This window comes from Puma concolor, chromosome B4, assembly GCF_028749965.1.
Source record: "Puma concolor isolate L17-30 chromosome B4, mPumCon1.1.hap2, whole genome shotgun sequence".
Taxonomy (NCBI): domain Eukaryota; kingdom Metazoa; phylum Chordata; class Mammalia; order Carnivora; family Felidae; genus Puma; species Puma concolor.
This window is the reverse complement of record NC_141673.1, coordinates 46,215,601-46,237,491: the sequence shown is the minus strand read 5'-3', so window position 1 is coordinate 46,237,491 and position 21,891 is coordinate 46,215,601. Positions and strand designations below refer to the sequence as shown.

The window sequence follows — 21,891 nt, the reverse complement described above, 5'->3', positions numbered from 1 at the left end:
ATTGGAAAATAAAGGAAGATATTAGAAATGTTAGAAATCATGTCAGTAATAAATGGTATTTATTTTAATTTTTATATACCTTTATTTCATTTCACTGGTTAAAAAAGTGTACTCCTCATTCCTTATTTTCTTAATTTAGATTGATTTGGGAGAACGACCTGTTGTTCAAAGGAGAGAGCCAGTATCCCTGGAAGAGTGGACTAAGAACATTGATTCTGAAGGAAGAATTTTAAATGTCGATAATATGAAGCAGATGATATTTAGAGGGGTAAATACCTTAATAGGGATGATATTTGAAACTGCTGATATTTAAGTTTTCTTTCTTTATGGGAGGTGTTTGGGGAGTCAGGGAATGAATTCCTTTTTGATAAATGATGTCTTATAATCCCTGTAGGACAGAGTGAGGTCCCTTTGATGTCCCTGAAGGTTGAGTGGGGGAAGATACCATTAAGTCTAGGGAAAGATAGTCTTCTTTACTGGAAGTTCTGTGGGTTATGTGAAGGAGGCATATATGTACCCCAGTGGTAGTTTCCTTATCTAGTAAGATAGGGCTTAGAAAGACTAATCAGTCCCTCTGACTTCTATATAATCTACTGTATACTCTGCATTGTTGAAGTTTTCTGGCAGCTACTTAACATCGTCTGAATCTGGAGGTCAGGAACAAGGTGTAGTATTCATTGAGTTGAGCTATTTTTATATATAAAACTATCTTTTAAATATTAGTCTTACTGTATATTTATATGCAAGTTTTGTGAACTTAAAAGTATTGCATACTTTTTACGAATACGTTTAATATGCATGTTTTCTTTAGGGGCTTAGTCATGCATTGAGAAAGCAGGCATGGAAATTTCTTCTGGGCTATTTTCCTTGGGACAGTACCAAGGAGGAAAGAACTCAATTACAAAAACAAAAAACGTAAGTAAGGTCTTTTGTCATCAGAGAAATTAAAATAATTCACTCGTACAAATTTGTATAGTGCTTCTAGATGACTATTTGAAATATTCGATGAAGGTATGGGAAAATAATTTTATTTTCATCTTTTTAATTGAAAAATTATGAGCCCTGTAGTTATTTCAAACTAGTCATTTCAAACATTGCAGTTGTGTTGGTGAATATGTAGAAAGATGGCAAAAAAAAAAAATTCCACTTCCCTTATAAAAGCATTTTGCATGAATGAAAAATAAGATATGGATTTTTAAATACATCATTCATCTTGATTAATTTTTACAATTTATTATGAAATTATAAAAATGGCCCATAAGAAGTGTATTTACCATTTAGGTTAATTACCTTTATTTCCCTCATGCTCTTGTAACATAAACTAATCTTTCATTTTTTTGGAAGAGTGTTTCTCTAAGTAATTTCTCAGTCTTGAAAAGAAACAGAGGTGAACTTTCCAGGTACCCTTCATATTCCCAGTTCATCAGTTTAGCCTTTGATTTAAAGCTCACTCGGAATCTTTATGTGCGTATTTAAATTTTCAGACCATCCTTTCTCTTTCAACACCTTTGCAGTCCTCCTAAGATATTTCACATTAACAAGTTTGTGCAAAAACTGATTGAAAAATGGAACTCTTAGGTCAGATTAAAAAAATAATTTATAGATTTGTATTTGTAATTATTCAGAAACTTTAGTGGTTAAAATATTTAATAACTAGAATAATTTTAGGTATCATATTAAGGATTAAGGTAAATGCTTTCTTAAAATCATATGTAAATATTCTGGTAGTTTAAGTAAAGTTTATGGTAAATATAAGGTTATTTTTCCTTTGTTTTCACTCATGTATCATAACTTTAAACATTTTACTATCATTTATAACCTCACATCTGACTAGCATCATAAATGCTTTGATATATTGTTTATATAAAAACCCAATTAGAATTTTTAAAAATATAGTATTCTAATAGCTTTTTTTGGTATAAATTGTCTTCTGTAGTGATGAATACTTCAGGATGAAACTACAGTGGAAATCTGTCAGTGAGGAACAAGAGAAGAGAAATTCGAGGTTAAGAGATTATAGAAGTCTTATTGGTAATTTTTTCCTAATTTTAAAAATGCATGAGAGCGGTTTACATTGAAGTCTTGATAGGATTTAAGAAGTGAAATATATGCTACAGAGTAGGGCTCAAAAGAGATATCAGAATTGGAGAGTACATTAGAATATTTATTTGATGTTCTTGGTTGTTCCTTTTCTAATAAGATATGAATTCAGTCAGTATAAGTACTGATATATTTCATTTTCAGTTCTCAAATGTGAATTTTAAAAAGTGTTTAACTTTATTTGCTTATTGAATTAATTTTATTAAATTGTCTCCCTTATTACAAAAAACAGTTGTGTCTATTATAGAAAAATTAGGAACTACAGATAAGCAAAAAGAAGAAAATAAAGATTGGTTTTGTTTCCGTCATACAGAGATAACTATAGTTGATAGACATTGGTTTGTGTCCCTCCAGACCATCGCTAAATATGCATATAATTCATTTTTTTAATACATGACTTCAGATAGTAAATGTTTGTTAATGTTTGAGAATTGAATAAGAATTCATCTAGGAATAACTATTTCATAAAAAAAGAGATGCTTGACAGAATTTTACATCAAAGGAATTAGACTTATTTCCAGAGAGTAAGTACTGGGTCATCTAGCTCTTATGATAAAGGCCAGGTTGGTGTAAGTTATTGAAAGAATACATAGTTACTTCTGTACATGTCTTAAAGTTTTAAGTTGATAATCTCCATTTTACAGAAAACTGAACCATTGAAAGTATAATTGACTTGTCCAGGATCACATGATTTAATAAGAGCAGAACCCAGTTTCAATGCTCTTAACTATCTTGTTAGCTAGCCTCTACATAATTTTAGGATAGCTTTGGATAGTAGTGGAATTTACTTCTTAAATTCTTATATTGCTTTTGGATTTATTTATAGCTTCATAAATAAAGATGGGGAATGTTTTTACCACCATGTTCAACATCACCTTCCCATAGAAGAAGAAAATCTCTACAAATTATAGTTAGAAAGCCCAACATAAACAATTTGGTAGCTTTTGTAAAGACATAAAGACAAATGATGAGATCTTTTTGATAGTACTTTGGATTATAAGGTTTTCATTTGTTCGTGTAAGTCATCTCTACCCAACATGGGGATTGAACTCACAACCCTGAGGTCAAGAGTTGCATGCTCCTCCGACTAAGCCAGCTGGGTACCCCAGTACTTACGGCTGTAAAAGAATTTATTTTTCCAAAAAATAAATTATACTGGAATAAACTGTGTCCTTCCTCCAGTTAACTCAGAAGGTTGGGGATCTTGAGGCATGGAATTATCTGAAGTTTCCAACTGAAGTCCCCTGCTGTTTTCACTTTCAGTAGGAAAAAATGGTAATGGACTGTTTTTTCCTGCTTGAACATAAAATATTTGAACTGGAAGGGATCTTACAGATTAAGTAACTTTCTTTTCTTTCTTTCTTTTTTTTTTTTTTAAAGTGTGTGTGTATGCATGTCTTTATTAATATAAATAAGTAATCTCTTTACCCAGCGTGGGTCTCAAACTCACAACCTCGAGATTGAGAGTTGTGTGCTACCCCCAACTGAGCCAGCCAGGCACCCCTTAATTAAGCCTTTTCTTTTCACATGCTATGTCATCTTCCTTTTTTTTTTTTTTTTTTTTTTAACTCAGGGAGTAGTGATAATGGCTCTGATAATTCTCAGTCTTTCTTATGTCTTATTCTCACTTCAAGGAGTTTGGAGGAAAAATGTAAACATTTCAAATCAAAAGAATTGAGCCATACTTTCATCCAGTTTTTTCATTTTTAGTTTAGCAGATAACAGAATTGAAGCCCAGAAAATGTTAGTAAATTGTCTTTAGTCATCTGTCTAGTTAGTTCCATAGCCCAGACTCACTCATACTCAGATCTGATTCTTAATTCAGTTACTTTTCAACTGTACCATACTTTCTACCAGTAGAAGTATATATAATAAGTTGGTTTTAAAGGATTCTTTTTCCATAGTACTTTTTCTCAAAAGTATTTTTTGGGGAAAGGTTGCCAAAAGCTTTGTTGTTGTTGTTGTTGTTTTCTTTGGTATCAATTCATTTTATTAAAAAATACACAGGTAAGCTGTAGATCTTGTGGTTAGTGCCAACGTGTTGGATTTTAAGTATCAAAAGAAACTATTGGAGCATTTTGAATAAGACCATTTTGCTTGTATTTTAAAATCAGTATTTCTGTTGTATGGAAAAATGGATTGAATCAAGGTACAGGTAGGAACAGGGAGACCAATTAGTAGAGAACTCTAAGAGATGGTAGTAGTGGAAATGTAGATAAATAAGTGGATTCAACTTATATTTTGGTGATGCAATCGATAAGACTTTCTGATGTATTAAATGCAGGGTATGAAGAAGAAGAGAATTTAGGATGGGACTACATTTCTTGACTAAAGAAATTGGCCAGTTGGTGGTGCTACTTTATGGTGATGAAGAGAATGGGGGATGGTGAAATGGAATTAGATATTACTTATATACCTTATAGTGAGATATACAAATGGAATGTCAAGGGGCTAGTTGAGTAATCTGCAACAGTCTGGGTAGGAGATATAAATTTGGGTATTATCAGTATAAACATCCTTGGGAATGGATGATATCATTTGGGGGGGCGGGAAGGCAGATAAGAAGGCCCAGGAATCCTGGTCTTTACAGCACTGGTTTCTAACTTTGGCTGCATGTTAGAATCACTAGGGATCTTTTTTAAATCACATTTTAAACATTCATACATTCATTCATTCAGTAAATATTTATTTAGTGCCTTTATGTACTAGGCCCTCCCCTAGGCATTGGTTATTCATGAGTGAACAAAACAGACAAAAGACTTACCCTCAAGGAGCTGTTATCCTTGTGGGGAAGAACAGACAGTAAACAAGATAAGTAACATGTGGTATGTTAGTGATAAGTGCTAAGTAGAAAAATCAGGCAAGATGTTAGGAAGTTTATCGGTCATGTTGCAGTTTTAACGTGGGTGACCTGAAAAGGCTTTTATTGAAAAAGTGGTATTTGAGTAGAAACTTGAAAAAGGGGAAGAGTGAGCTATGCTGATATCTAGGTGAAGGGCAGTCCAAGTAGAAAGGAACAACATATATTAAGACTAGTTTTCACCCCAGGTTCTCTGCATGTTTGAAGTATAGCAGGGAGGTAAGTGTGGTTAGAATGAGCTGGAGTATAGAAAGTAAGAAGTTCAGAGAGGAAACAATGAAGGAATAGGTACAGATCACGTAGAGCCTTATAGTTCTTCGTAAAGACATAAGCTTTTCTTCTGAGTGTGATGGGAAGCACTGGAGGATATTTAGTAGGAGTGATAGTACCTTTAAACAAATCACTCTGGCTACTGTTTGGAGAATAGCTGTAGGGGGGCAGGGGTGGAAATAGATCATGTGAGGCTATTGCTGTAATTTAGGCAAGAGATGATGGTTGATACAGAGCACTAGCATTTGAGTGAGATTTGAATAGAGACTTGAAGAAGCAGAGAGTGTATGCCATGCAGCTATCTGGACGAAGGGCATCTGGGCAGAGGGGAACAGCATGGTCTAGACTTGTTTGTCCTTCAGGAACTCCACACGTTTGAAGAAGAGCAAAGAGGAGACCCATGTAGCTCTCTAGAGTGAAGTGAATGGGAGGGGTGGCATGGAATGAATGGATGGGAGATCTCAGCGTTGGTTTCTATATGTATTTTGAAAGTTTGACACACAGACATGCACACACACACACACACACGTATGCATCTGTGTCAGACAAGGGGAGCAAAGACTCAAGAATGACTCCAAAGTTTTTAAAGTGAGTAACCAGAGGAATGGAATTGTAGGTTTTTAATTAAGACACGGAAAACTGTGAGAGAAGCAAGTTTGAAAGGAAATATTTGGAACTTATTGGACATGTTAAGTGTGAAACTGCCTATTGGATGTTGATATATTAATATATAGAGTTGGAAGTATATGTATAGGGCTAGAATTCAGGGGAGAGAAGGGGGCTGGAGATAAAAATGTAGAGGTCATCAGCATATAGATGGTGGAGGACTAGATGACATTGCCAAAGGAGTGGTGTATTTAGAAAAGGAGGGATCCAAGAACTGAGCTCTGAGGTAGTACGTTACTTTTTTTTTTTTAATTAAAAAAATTTTTTTATTTACTTTTGAGATAGAGCATGAGCTGGAAGGGGAAGGGAGACAGAATCCAAAGCAGGCTCCAGTCTCTGAGCTGTCAGCACAGAGCCTGACTCAGGGCTCGAACTCAAGAGCTGTGAGATCATGACCTGAGCCAAAGTCAGATGCTTAAGAGACTGAGCCACCCAGGCACCCTTCTGAGGTAGTACTTTAACTTATAAACAGGAACAATTAGGAGAAATCAGCAAAATAGACTGAGAAAAGAGCCAGAGAAAAAAGAGGGAAAACCTGAGAGTTTTGACCAGAAGTCAAGTGAAAAAAGTATTTCAATAAGGAGTAACTAGGATGTCAAGTGAGATGAAGGCTTGGGTTGAGCATTGCACAAGGTATTGAGATCACTGGAGATTTTGATTAGAGAGGTTTTGGTGAAGTGACAACCTGATTGGAGTTCAGGAGGAAACGGGAGGAGTGGATTTGGAGACAATATATACAGCTCTTTCAAGAAGTTTTGCTCTAAACAGATGGAGACAGAATGGGATGCCATTCGAGGGAAAAGTGTGGTTAAGTAAGGTTTTTATGAAGAGAGAAACAATAGTATGGTTGAAAACTAAGAAAAACTCATGAAACTGGAGAGGGAGACAAGAATTACTAGAGCAGCATCCTTGGGTAGCCAGTAGAGTATGGATTTCATGCACAAGAGGAGGGGTTGGACTTAGCCACGATCTTGGAAGCTCATTTAGAGTGAGTGATAGGAGAGAAGGGGACTGTGTGAATACAAATGCAGTTATGTGGTTAAAATAGTAGAAACCTATGGAAGTTCTCCTTGGATAACTTCTGTTTTCTCAGAAATAAGAAGCAAGGTGTTCATCTAAGAGCTAGAGTTCGGAGAATATACCATGTTGGAAGCTTAAAGATAGAGAAGATGTAAAGTAGTTCTATGAATGGGGACAGGGAATGGATGAAGGAAATAGAGCATGAGTGCCAGGCAGAATTAGGGGCCCACATGAGGTTACTGATGGCAAATGTAAAGTGGGATCTGTTAGGGTGGTTGTGTTTTGCTTGTCTTTTTTAGCCATAATAAGTTAAATGGAGAGTTGGTTTTAACGAGGGTTTTTTTTTTTTAACTTACTAATTTTCTTTCTAGAAAATTAGTTTCTAGAAGTACTTCCCTTATAAAATACTTTTATATATCACTTTTGATCCCTTTTTATTTTCTGCCTGGTATGTCACTTTTAAATATACAAGAGGAAAGAAATACACTTCATGAGGGTATAAATAATTTTTTACCACATTTAAAACCCCTATTAAGGCAGATATATTCTGTATTATTGTTATGACTGTATAAATTGTGTTTGAGTTAATAAAAAAATAAACTTATGTACCTGTTTGAGACTGAACCATTTTGATGTTCTTAAATGAAATTTTACATTTATTATGCTTTCTTTGGTATTGCTTTTCCTTATTTGTTTGATAAACGGTTCCACAATTCTATAGATATATACTTGGTTTTATTAAATCTAATGTAGTATATTTTAATAGAAAGCTATAATATTCTAATATTTTTTAAAAATGCCCTTACAGAATATAAACTCATGTCATCTTCTATTTGTTAGATTCTACTCAGTTGTAAAATACCTCCCCATCTCTTCACAAGTACAGGTTTACCCAGCTATCTGAAAGTAGAGCGTTCCTATGAGACCTTTCATAAGCCTAAATGGCGTAAAGCAAAGAAACAATTACTATTAGCTTATATGAAAGATTTCTTAAGGATTCCCACACCCCAAAAATAACCTCTTTTAGACTTTTTTGATACCTTAGGACACATCTTGCTAATAGATACACAAAATAAATTACGATAAAGCACAGATGCTCGCAGACACAGTTCAAAGCTATGGATGGTTGAGGGTAAGTCCCGGGAAAAGAGCTTGGCGGGACCCATCTGGCTGCCCAGGGTGCATGCTGCCTCTAGCAGCTTGCTGAATGTTATTTTTGCTTCTGGACGTTTTTTGGAAAAGTGAAAATCCTCTTCGGATTTCTTTTGGTTAGTGAAAATGGGTACTAACGTAGGTCTTTTGTCAAAGCGAAGTGGTGTAATGCAAACTTCTGAAAAGCGGGAGTATCTATATGGACAGTGTTTTCAATTTATTCAGTTTAAAGGGGTGGAGTGCAGTGGGGAGAGGTCAGTTATAACTTTTAAACAGAATTGGTTATAGAATAAATTAATCATTTTGAATTTCTGTAAATTATTTTTTAATTTACTGAGGGATTCGTTTGGGGAAGACCGTTAGTAAAGCCTTTCACAATTAGCTGCATTTGCTAGTATCAGTGTTTGGGAATTGAATTGTCAGTACAGTTTGGGGTATGCTCATGGTAAAGCTTCCAAATCTGTTTTCAGTGTCATGAAATCATTTCCAGCAAAATGTGGGTTTTCATTTTTTCAAAATTAATACATATTGTTTATACTAATATATAAATTGAATAATGTATATATGAGAATAAGGAAGTCATTCGTCCTGAAGATGATTATGGAACATGACAAAGAAGTTGATAATGAATGAAGCAGATATGAATGAAACACATCTCTTTGATTACACTTGATTGCCTCAGAGCTTTTTTTATTACCATTTTCAGATAATATGGCCTATCACATGCATTCATGACTGGCAGTTTTATTGCTAACTAATGTGAATTATTACTTGGTATTGCTTTTAATTAATTAAAAGTGTTTTCTACTATTAAAAAATTTCTATGTTTAGATAAGAATTGAGAAATATTTGAAAGTATACCCATGAGGAAGTGGACTGATTTTTGAAAAAGTATTCCAAAATGTTACTTTATTGCGTATCTGAAATAGAATTTGATGATTTTTTTTTTCATTAAGTGAAAGATTGGCAAGAGAGTGAAACTAGTACCAAGAAGAATTTTGTTCTTGTAAGAGGTAAGCTTTATAAGAATCTGTTTTTTGAAAGGTTTTCAAATATGTGATGATTTTCCTCCTCAGAAAAAGATGTTAACAGAACAGATCGAACAAACAAATTTTATGAAGGCCAAGATAATCCAGGGTTGATTTTGCTTCATGACATTTTGATGACCTACTGTATGTATGATTTTGATTTAGGTAAGTTCTCTGACATCCTAATTTAGAAAGATTTATGTATATTTATTTTAGAATTTAAATTTATGAACCTATTAGATGTATGTAACAGCTCTGTGGGCTAGTTTCTGTAGAGATTGTTCTACTGGACTGGAAACTTAGAAGGCTGTGATTCCCAAATTGTGCACTGAAGAGCACGGGGTTGTCACAGCATACTCGTGGAACAATGTGGGATATTTTAAATTTTTGAGAGAGATCGTGAACTCTGTAGGGTACTGCTGTAAGTCCTAGCTAAAGTAGTTCAGAGTTTCAACATTAGATGGTCACATTCCACCTGATGAAGTTAGTTTTGCAAAGCAGAGCTTCAGGCCTTGCTGTGTGATTCAGCAAGTACTGTGTGAAAATAGATGAGGGACAGGAAATGGGAATGGTGGTTTCCAATTGGATTCCAAGGTTTGAGAAATAGTGTAGTATCCAACAGGTGCTGAGTTCTTAGGACATAAATAGATATTAAGTTGTTTGGATCTAACTACTTAATAAGTGGAAGTGTTATTTTCTTGAGCTGAGGAGTGCTTTGGAAAAAAATTACTAAGATGTTAAGAAGTCTGTGAATTGAGAAAGTTTGGGAACTTTTATTTGGAAAACTTATCTACTTTGTGAAGGAAAATACTGATGTGATGTCTTGGGCAAGCCATGCAGATAATTATCTAGGCCATGTAGAACTTCACTCTCTTTTCTTGATAACTGTGTTTCCTACCAAGAATGGGTTAGAAAGACAGGCTGAGAGGGGCAGTTGCAGCTTGCATGGGGAAGGGATGATAAGAGTAGAAAATATAAGGAATCAATATTTTAAAGGATAAGAGAACTTGAGTTGTTTCTTTAAAGGACGAACAGATTCTCTAAGCAAGTAAGTAAGCATAAGTAATGGATAAGTTTCTGAGTTATCTACCATGTGAGTAACTTCCAAGTAGAGAATGGTGGAAATAGATGGTTTCCAGATTATTTTAGTAGAGCTTGAAAAGGTTTTGGAAAAGGTAATTAGATATTTAGTGTATTAAACCCAAGTGAGCCTTGAATTGTGGTACATTTTCTTCACTGTTTGTGTCTATGTAAATTCCTCTTGGCTTCTTTTATATGTTAGGGGAAGATGTAAACTCTTTGTGGATCTTGAGGCATCAGCCTCTTTGGTGAAGGTAAATGGAAAAACACAGATTTATCTTTAAAATGTAAAATTTAGTCCTATCTGTCACCTCAAATAATGAGCCTCAAATTGGATCATTGAAAACCTATTGGTAGAGTAGTGCTTTTCAGGTTAGAGAATGCTGTCATACTTGATTTTGACTCTCATAGCAGCCTTTCAAAGAAGTGGGGAAATCATTCCAATTTTATAAGGTTATATTGATTCAGAGAGTGACTCAAGGTTGTACAAGTAGTAAATATTGGACTGGAGTAGAGACCCAGGTCTTTATTTTCAGGCTGGCATTTTCACCTCTATACATCCACCACACTGACCCATTGCCATTTTACTGTAGGGAATAGGACCATTGTCTTAGGGAATGGAGGCATTGCCCTCTACTGTCAGATGATAATTTTGAGATAGGAATTCATGCATATTCCTAGGAGTTCCTGAATGCTCAGTTTTTTCAGGGCGTAGTCCAGCTAACTGTATAAATTACTGTCTTCATTTGTCTCTATTAATCCCTCGTTCTTTCTGGGCAAGCACCTAAGTTATCTGAAACATAGTCAAGGTTCCTGTTAAGAACTCTGGCCTTGTGAGAAGTCAGTGTAGTTTTCATCAAGCAGTGGGCCAAATTTCTTGCCTTTTACTCATGGCGAAGTAACCTGGGCTGTTGTAAATTTACTCTTATAAGTAATTCTGTCATATTGAGTTGTTTGGCTTCATAGACCATACAGATGAGGTATAGGTATATTTACATTGAATACAACGTCATGAATAGTGAGGAAGGAGACAAAAATTACCAAAAGCAGACAGAAGAACTCAAGGAAGAATAATTTTTCGTTAGTGCAAAGACACTACACTTAGGATGTTTCTTGGGAGATATCTTTTTTAATGGTGTATGTACATGATGATGATCCTAAATAACCAATAAAACATTAAATTATATTTGAAATACCATATGTAAGAAGGCAGAGAGTGTCTAAAAAAAATGATTTCCACCTCCTCTAATATTTTTTATTTGATACTCTAAGGGCTGAGGTTCAGTTAACCTGGAAATTGACCTATATGTAGGTGATTTTTTTCTTTGCAGTGTAAGAAAGTGTGTGCTAGGATAAGGAGTTCATTTCTCATGCCCACCCCCCTCTGAAAGAAATTTGCTGTGGAGATAATTTTAGAGAACTACTTGCGAAATTGTAGTAGTGCTGATTAAGATGTGCATCAGTCAGCACTACTGCAGGATCTTAGTGTCACTGAATGCTAATTTAAACAGCTTTAATCTTTCTTTAATTAAAAGGAATTTGTACATTAATTCCACCCCCGCAACTCATGACATACCCCAAAGAACATCATGTATAAAATAAAATAGATTAAAAGCAACTAGAGTATGAAGATAAATTTGACTACTTGCTTCAGCTAAGACTTATATAAGAAATATGGTAGTGATCTCATATGACAGCTGAAGACTTAAATGATTAAATAAACTTCTTAGAAATTGTCATTCATTATAACTTTATAATAAAGCACTTTTTTTTCTTTCTTTTTTTTTCCAACGTTTTTTTATTTATTTTTGGGACAGAGAGAGACAGAGCATGAACCGGGGAGGGGCAGAGAGAGAGGGAGACACAGAATCGGAAACAGGCTCCAGGCTCCGAGCCATCAGCCCAGAGCCTGATGCAGGGCTCGAACTCACAGACCGTGAGATCGTGACCTGGATGAAGTCGGACGCTTAACCGACTGCGCCACCCAGGCGCCCCAAGCACTTTTTTTTCCTAGACGAGAGGTACTTGGTAAATCTTTTGAATAGCACACTTTGAAATATTTTTATTATAGACTGTATACAGTCAGACCCAATGAAGTACTCTTTTGCACTTTGCTGAATTCAGATCAAATTTCTTTCATACTCTAATTGGCTTAGCATTAAAAAAAATTTTTGTTTTAAATGTTTATTTACTTTTGAGAGAGAGAGAGAGAGAGAGAGAGTGAGAGTGCTAGTTGGGGAGGGGCAGAGAGAGAGGGAGACAAAGAATCAGAAGCAGGCTCCAGGCTCTGAGCGGTCAGCACAGAGCCTGACGTGGGGCTCGAACCCACAGACCGTGAGATCACGACCTGAGCCGAAATCAGAGGCTTAACCAACTGAGCCACCTGGGCACCCCTGGTTTAGCCTTTATGTTGGTCATTGCTTTCACTGTGTCAGTGCCATCTAGAGAAGTTCTGATGATAACAATTTAGTCTTCCTTCTAACCCACTTACTCTTTTTTAAAAGTGTTTTTATTAGGGTTCTGCAGGGAAACAGAACCATTAAGATTCTGTATGTTTATGTATGTTTTGTGTTTATATATATATATTCTTGTATATTTTAACATATATATCCAGAGAGAGAAAGAGGGAGAGAAAGAAAAGAAAAAGATTTCTTCTGAGGTGATTTCTTCTGAGGTGTAGGCTCACACGATTCTAGAGACTGAGAAGTCCCAAAGTCTGCTGTCTGCAAGCTGGAGACCCAGGAAAGCTTGAGAGCGGGAGAGCCAGTGGTGCAGATGCCAGTTCAGATCTGCAGGCATGAGAGCCAGGAGCTTTAAAAGGCAGGAGAAGATCACTGTCCCAATTCAAGTAGCTACTGCGAGAGCACATTCCACCTTCCTCCCTCTTTTTGTTCTGCTCAGGCTCTCCGCGGACTGAATGGTGTCCGCCCACAGTGGGGGGCAGGGCAGGGGCGGGCATCTGTTTTCATCAGTTCACCAATTCAGATGCTAATCTTTTCTGGAAACACTTTCAGGACGATCACAGAAATAATGTTTAACCAGGCATCTGAGTGTCCTGAGGCCCACCCAAGTTGAGAGATAAAGCTAATCATCACAAGGGTGCAGGATTTTTAAAAAGCCTGTGATAAACTTGTAGAAATACTTACATTTAGATATCATAGCATATGCCAATTTTCCCTGGCACTTTTCTCCAAATATTTTGGTAACTTTGTTGTCTGGTAGTGTAATCGGATGCCCACCATGGCAACCCAAGTGTTCTTTCGTGCTAATGCGAGTAGAGCCATACTTTTCCACAGGGTATCATGTAGACCTAGGTTGATAGGAACATAGGAGTAGATGATAGGGCAAGGCTCAGAGCAGATAGAGATAGTAGAGATAGTAAGGTGATCCCGAAGTGATCTGAGTTGTCTCTCTGTTATATCTCTGATCAGAAGTTTTCTCAAGAGACTCTGGCCTATATGCTTCCTGAAGTCCTTTGTTAAAATTGTATTCCAAAATAAGGAAGAGAGGTGTAGAATTGTATATCATTTCTAGCAGAAATACCCTCTTCCCTTTTAAAATACATACTTTTAATGGCTTCAGTGCACATAGATTTTTGTGAATGGTAAGAATGTAAGCTTTGGACTTGCACATGAAAGACTATATTTTCCATGACTTCAAGCTACTATTAGAAAAAAAATCTCTAAGTAACTTTAACAGATGTACCAAAGTTACCAAAGTTGAATGATAATCTGTATGTAAAAAGGTTTCATATGAACTTTTGTCCCTTTGTTGGTTCAAGAATGTGTCTTAAATCTGAAATCAATTGTAAAACAGTTAAGAAAATTGAGAGTTTTATAAGGTGGAACTAAAAAGTAAGCTTGACACGTTGAGGTGAGAAGCAAAACCAAGACTTTTAAAGTGAGGGGCCTGATTGTTTACAGTTTTTCTTTTTAATCAAGGGCTGTAATTGTCATGACTGAGAATTATAACAACATCCAGAGAAAGGTAGTCAGAGTGGTAGTTTCAGGTACAAAGTATTGATTGGATTACACCCAGTTGCTAGCATTGGTTGTGCATAGAATAACAAGAAGAGAAAGGCAAGAAGAACATAGATAGGGCTATTTAAAAGAAATACATAATTTTGTACTTCTTTTGGTTTAGATTACCAGTGATCTGGTGGCTAAAGCAGTTGGGCCCTTTTTAAAAGTTCTTATTTTATTTGGCTTGTTCATCGCCATTAGGGGCTGTTGACTCTTGGGCCCTGAAATGTTTCCCCCCCTTGACTTTTACAACACCTTTTTCATTTGTTTTTTTTCCCCCTTACTTCTGACTGGTCCTTCTCAAATGTCCTTTGAATATATACACTTACATTTGATGTTCCTGTGGGTTTTTTCTCACCTTTCCTGTTTTATCGTAGTAATTTTGCACATTAATTTTTAATGTTTGTTTATTTTTGAGAGCGAGAGAGTCAGAGTGTGAGCGGCAGAGGGGCAGAGAGAGAGGGAGACACAGAATCTGAAGCAGGTTCCGGGCTCCAGGCCATCAGCACAGAGCCCGATGCAGGGCTCGAACTAACGAACCGTGAGATCATGACCTGAGCCAGAGTCAGATGCACAACCGACTGAGTCACCCAGGCGCCCCCCTTAATTTTTAATAATATTACCCTCTCTTGATAGTGATGACCACACTGAAGACATAAAATAGCAGCTATATATCTGCTTGGCATCTCAGTCTATGACAACTCATCTTTCTTACCTGATTGCTAGACTTCCTCCTTGTTTTGTTTTCTTTTCTCGGTAGACGTCAATATCTACCAGTTTCTGAAACCAAAGAAAAGATGAAATTTTAGATGAAATTGTAATGATATGCACAGAAGAATTACATAAAGCTTAGGTTTTCAGAGACATGATTGTTTTTTGTTTGTTTTTTCTATTCTTAGGGTATGTTCAGGGAATGAGTGACTTACTTTCCCCTCTTTTATATGTGATGGAAAATGAAGTGGATGCCTTTTGGTGCTTTGCTTCTTATATGGACCAAATGGTAAGAACAGGGGCTCCTTCCTTTAATCAAACTAATTTTGAAAAATTTAGTTCTATAATCTTACATAAGATTGATGTTTATATTTTAGCCAGTTATGGTGGAACTTAAAAATTGCTCTATGTTGTTTGTTTCTTTTTTCTTGTTTTAAAATGTATTTATTTTTGAGAGACTGAGGGAGAGTGGGGGAGGGGCAGAGAGAGGGAGACAAGAGACAGAGAATCCCAAGCAGGCTCTGCACTGTCAGTGCACGAAAGAAAAACCCACAAACAGTGAGATCATGACCTGAGCCAAAATCAGGAGTCAGACGCTTAACCAACTGACTGAACCACCCAGGCACCCCTGTTTTTTTCTTTTTTAAATAGCCTTTTCAAGGGACTTGAAAATACGGACATTGTTTTTAATACAAGAAGTAGATAGTAAGTGCCTGTAGCACAAGGGTAATCAGGATTTAATATCAGTAAATGCTTGTGTTCTGCAGAAGAGCTATGAGTCATTATAGAATATTGATGAAGTAGATGAATTCAGTTCTTGTGAAGTAGTTGAACTTTCATATCATCTGTTTCAGAGATAAAGCTTAGTCATGCCAAGTAATATCCTTACTTTTTGTGAACATTTTTGGATTTTGTCATTATAGTAACTGATTTTTCTTCTAGATCTCTGTTTGAACTATTTGTAATGGTGACACTTTCTTAGTAATTCATTGTTATTTTCTCAGAAGCATGTGATTATTAGAGTTGAACTATGTTTATATATACATATTACAAAGAACATTTTATCTATTGTCACTGATATATCTTGGAGACAGAATTCTGGGACAATAGCACAGAGTATTAACAGGGAAATAAAATAGAACAGTCTTCTCAAGTAATCTATTAGAAAGAAAAAAAAAAATAGAAGAGGGCTAAGAGGAGATAAAGGCATATGAAATCCAAAGACCTGACTACATAAGTCACTGTACTGTTTCAGAGTAAAACTAATATACTTGCCGCTGGACCTTGAGGTTGGGTATTCAAATGGCTTGCTAGCAAGGGGATAAAGATATTGAATATATAATCATATAAAATGTTTCCTTGTAACATAAGGTTTAACTCAGTTTCTAGGATACGAATGTGGGATTTAGAAATAGTACCCTTCTCTTTTTTCCTTAGTCTATTCTTCCTCTCTTGGGAATTAGCTTGCCAATTTTTCTTTGCCCTTCCAGTTTTTCCCACTTTTCCCTGTTTCTTTAAGTCTCTTATCCATAGTTCCAACTCATCCTCACTTCTTCTACTTTTCCAAACACATATTTGCTAAGATTTGATACTTAAAAATATCTTTTACTATTAAGTTAATAAGTATTTCGAACTGCATAGTCATGACCATGAATTAATGTTTTGGATTATTTGGAACGATTATTAATTGCAGTAATCTGCTAATATCATAGTTTGTCTTCCTTACCTTTTTGATTGATTTGATTTTACCTGCTTTCTTAGTTCCAATTACTCTCAAGTGCTCTAGAAACCTGAGGCATTTGTTATAAAGGTCTGTACAACTGATACTAATTGTATAAAAACTGTTGTCTGCCTTTCTTGTGTTTTTGTTGTTTATCCTCTTTTCACTAGAGCTAGTATGTTCCTTGATAAAAGGCTCATGTCTTTGTTTAACTAGTTCTCTGGTATGCTTCCAGAATTTTCCTAATGCCAACATGAGGTTTTTGTGCAACAGATTTTTGTAGAATAAACACATGAAGATTTCCCCAGTGCTTAGTTTAGACACTTTAGAATTAACATGAACATACTGACTGCATTTTGATTTTTACAGTAATAGTTTCCATAAAATTGAGCCAATATTGACATGTGCAAAAAATGGACTTATGATGCCATATATATACATACATGCATACATACATACTTGTGCATGTATTTAGGTCTCAAATGTAAATGAACATCTGTAATATACACTTTACGGTCTATTTGTCATTTTTGTGTATGAAGATTCAAATTCTTCTTTTTCATAGTAAATGTTTCTGTGTTTGCCTTTTCCATTGAGAATGGTCTGGGGATTTTTCTAGTCTTTATTCTAAAAAAAATCTCTTAATATATTGTCTACTAACATTTTTTTCATATTTGAATAAAAGGGTAACATGTTGCAATCAAAATAATCTGCATGATTATTTTTTACTGCATTGCTGTTGGTTTGGTGTCCTTAAACCCATACTGTTATTTGACTCCTTCTTTTTGTTTTACAGCTTTATTTCATGTAAGTTTTTATTTCTTTTGTGATGACTGAACCTGGTGTCCATAGATTTACTCTTGTTATATTTACTCACATCTAATGTAGGGATAGTCATAGACTGTATTTATTATAGAAATATTATAGAAAGATTAGCAAAATGATCTAATGAACTTTCTTATACCCACCCATTCATTTTGCTGTATAATTTAGTTCCTCCCTTCCTTCTCCTCACCTCCCTCCTCATATATATACACACATGTGTATATATACATATACACGAGTATATATGAGCATGTATATATATGAATATACATGTGTATGTATATATGCATGCATATTTATTTACAGATGCAATTGAAGCCATTTGTATATCCATTGTTGATCTAATTTTCCCTTCTCCAGGAGTAGCTACTTTTCCAAAGTTGTCTTCTGTCATTTGGGGAGCACTTCTTTTTATAGCACAGTATGCCATGTTGGTACTCCCAAAACAACTCTAGCCTTTGGCTGTCATAATAAAAAATGATGCTGTTAATCAGAGAGTTAATTTTGCCTTTTGCTTACAGCGCTCTGTGGTAAATGTGAAGGAACGATATCCCAAAGGCTTGTGTCAATCTAGTAAACTAGTTCCTTAAGGCATAAAAGAAAAATCAGTTTTTTGAGAATCAGTAGCCTTAATTTTTTTTTTTTAAGCTAAGAGTGATGCTGTGTCTCCAAACTAAAAAAGAAGTGTGAGGGAAGAGATGTTGTCCTTAGGGTTTTTATAAGCATTAGGACAGTAGGTTACCGTAGAGGAGTTGGCGGCGCATAGATAAAAGGGATCAGAATGATCTAAGGAACCTTCCTGTTATTTTGGTCTCATTATCCACCTCCCAACACTTGGGTAAAGTTTTGGTAGGGAGTTTACTCAACTTTGCAGATTATTTAAAGTATGTAAAGTAAACCATAACTGTTCTTAAACTTTGTGATTTCAGGACCCCTTCGCACTCTTAAATATTATTGAGGACTCTGAACATTTCTTTATGTAGGTTATATCTCTTGATGTTTATCATATGAAAAATTAATATTGAGAAATATATAAATATTTATTATTTAAAAATAACAAACCTTTATACCATAACACCTATAACCTTTTTTTAATGAAAAGCAACTTTTCCAAATGGAAACAATTTACTGAGAAGAGGGATTGTTTTCCATTTTCCATTTTCTTCAGTGTCTACTTTAATGGAAGACAGCTGGATTTTCTTACCTGGTCCTGTATTCATTCTATTGCAGTGTCACTCCTCATATAGCCCTTCATACTTGGGGGAGAATTTAAAGTGCAAAATGCATATAATATTTTGGAATTGTCATGCAAATGATTTTGACTTCACAGATTCCCTAGTGTCATCAAATTTAAGAAATAATTATTTAAAATGAAGTATATGTTAAAGCTAAAATTAATTTTATTTTATATGGCAATTTGAAGAAATATTTACCAGTGGAAGTGATTTGATAAAAGTTTATTTCGCAAGTGTGTATTTCTTTCACCAAGTTTCTTATTTGATGTAAGAAATAAGTGTATCCATCTGTAGCTCTGCGTTCTTCTTTAAGTCAAATGAATAGAGGAAAACAAGTAATCCTTAGTTTGACTCCAAGGATTTTCTTCCCTCCTTTTTAATGTTGCTTTAGCTTTTCAATTTGTTGTGATTTTTTTTTAATATAACCACTGTGGTATAACTCCAGCATTTGTCCTTAGACTCTTGCTTTATCTATCAGTGATTTTGTACTATAGAATATGTATTCAGTATTACTTATGTGGTAACATTTATTTCCCTTTAAAGCATCAAAATTTTGAAGAACAAATGCAAGGCATGAAGACCCAACTAATTCAACTCAGTACCTTACTTCGATTGTTGGATAGTGGATTTTGCAGTTACTTAGGTAAGTTTGGTTAATCAAATTATACACCCAGCAAGTTGTAGGGTAATATACAGAGAGAAAAAGTGTAAAGAACTGTCTGAAAGCCCCATATACTCTGTCACTGTTGCCTGAGTTCCTCTGAGAAATCAAAGTGTGGTACCAAACTATCTTTCTATAATTATGCCTTAAAACAGTTTATTCATAAAATGAATTATTACTATTTTATGGTTTTCTTTTAAACAAATTTGAATAATCGTTTCTTTGAATTAGTAAAGGCAATTAAATTTATAGAACTTCTAATAGCTTAAGCTGTGTAGAAATATTTGAGTTTGAAATAGATCACTGTATTCTGAGATAATTAACATAAGAGTAAGCCATATATGTTTTTTTTCTTCTGTATAGAATCTCAGGACTCTGGATACCTTTATTTTTGCTTCAGATGGCTTTTAATCAGATTTAAAAGGGAATTTAGTTTTCTAGATATTCTTCGATTATGGGAGGTAAGTTCTTAAATTATTTTACAAATGTAATATTTATTATGGAAAATACTTTATTGTTCTATAGAGTATAAATGAATTATAATAGTCTAACTGAAATTTCTAAAGGAAGTATGTAATAAGTATAGTATAAATATGGTTTTTGTGGTCTCTCCTTAAAATTTTATGATCTTAAATTGAATATCTGGTCTTTGGAGCATTTTTCTATAAATCACAATCCTCATGAAGTTTCTGGGCCACTAGGTTTCCCAGAACAAGTTCTCTAGACCATTTATATTTGTGTTCTTTCCTTGGGAGGCTTGACTTTATGTGAGACTCTGTGCATTCTGGGATAGGTTTGTATAGAGTTCAAGGAAGTTTTGACAGGCCAGTCTGTTGAGATAGCACTTTGTAGTGTGAAGTATTGGGAGGGAGCTGACTTGCGTTTGGCTTTTTAAAAGAAATTTTAGTTAGACAAAAATATTAATAATGTAATAAACATCTCATGAATCTATGACCATTTAATTTCTTTATTTCATTTATTTGAAAATTTTTTTTTTAATTATGAAATTTATTGTCAAATTGGTTTCCATACAACACCCAGTGCTCATCCCAACAGGTGCCCTCAATACCCATCACCCACCCACCTGTCCCTCCCACCCCCCATAAACCCTCAGTTTGTTCTTAGTTTTTAGGAGTCTCTTATGTTTTGGCTCCCTCCCTCTCTAACCAGTTTTTTTTTCTTCCCCTCCCCCATGGTCTTGTGTTAAGTTTCTCAGGATCCACATAGGAGTGAAAACATATGGAATCTGTCCTTCTCTGTATGACTTATTTCACTTAGCATAACACTCTCCAGTTCCATCCATGTTGCTACAAAAGGCCATATTTCCTTCTTTCTCATTGCTCAATGTCGCTCCTCATCAGGGAAATGCAAATCAAAACCACACTCAGATAATCACCTCACACCAGTCAGAGTGGCTAAAATGAACAAAACAGGAGACTATAGATGCTGGAGAGGATGTGGAGAAACGGGAACCTTCTTGCACTGTTGGTGGGAATGCAAACTGGTGCAGCCGCTCTGGAAAACAGTGTGGAGGTTCCTCAAAAAATTAAAAATAGACCTACCCTATGACCCAGCAGTAGCACTGCTAGGAATTTACCCAAGGGATACAGGAGTACTGATGCATAGGGGCACTTGTATCCCAATGTTTATAGCAGCACTCTCAACAATAGCTAAATTATGGAAAGAGCCTAAATGTCCATCAACTGATGAATGGTTAACGACCATTTAATTTCTACCTGATAGATATTTTGCTTGTTTGTGCAACAGCGTTGCAATGACATCATATTTAACACTAAGGCAAGTATCTTAATATTCAAATTTTCATGGATACCTCCGAATATGTCCTTAGAATAAATTTCAAGACACCTCTGAATCAAAGAGTAGTCAGTTTTTAAGGCTGTTGATAGATTTTGCCAATTGCCCTCAAGAAGAGGTGAGAGGTCTTTATTTTTTAGAATGTGCACAGCAAAGATAGGAAAGAAAGGTCACATTTAATCACTGACAGTCAGTGTTAATGGACTGACTGTTAATGGATCAGTGTTAATGGATCAGTGTGCTTTTAAAATAGAATATTGGTGTAATGACTAATTGCTACCTTATCTTCATAAAGATTAGGGATTACAGAAACTCTCCTAAGGAAGGAATGGGGGAAATAATTCATTTGGATAATAAATAGACTTCTATATAGTGGAACTCCTGTGCCCTCTGAGGTTTTTACAGCTGGAGACTGGCTCCTGTACTGTCAGCTACCATTAGAGAAGGTGATGTGCTGACAGAGGATCATTGCTTTGTGTAGGATAACTTCCTTTGTTTGAAATTAGAAGTAAAACTCACCTGTTCTTTACCTGGAATCATACTTAATTTAATGAAAATTTATTTTTTGAGGGTTGTCATGAAATTTAATCTTAATGGTTTGATAGTAAGCAAAAAAACACAATAATCATCACATCCTAATTTTCCAGTAAATACATTGTACTTTTCAAAAATGTATTTATTGTTTGTTTCTTTGTGTGGTTTTTTGGTTTGTTTTGGGGGGGTTTA

At 35.1% G+C, this 21,891-nt stretch overlaps 1 protein-coding gene across 3 annotated transcripts in view; it reads left to right on the top strand.

Moving 5' to 3' along the window:
• TBC1D15 (TBC1 domain family member 15) overlaps nt 1-21,891 on the top strand; it is a 75,514-nt gene that overhangs the window by 48,896 nt on the left and 4,727 nt on the right. For all 3 annotated transcript variants that reach the window (XM_025926852.2, XM_025926851.2, XM_086712810.1), the window contains 7 exons: nt 140-268; nt 812-915; nt 1,937-2,031; nt 9,145-9,261; nt 15,098-15,198; nt 19,233-19,332; nt 19,714-19,811. In XM_025926852.2, coding sequence (XP_025782637.2) covers nt 140-268; nt 812-915; nt 1,937-2,031; nt 9,145-9,261; nt 15,098-15,198; nt 19,233-19,332; nt 19,714-19,811 — 744 coding nt within the window. The remainder of the gene's footprint in view (nt 1-139; nt 269-811; nt 916-1,936; nt 2,032-9,144; nt 9,262-15,097; nt 15,199-19,232; nt 19,333-19,713; nt 19,812-21,891) is intronic.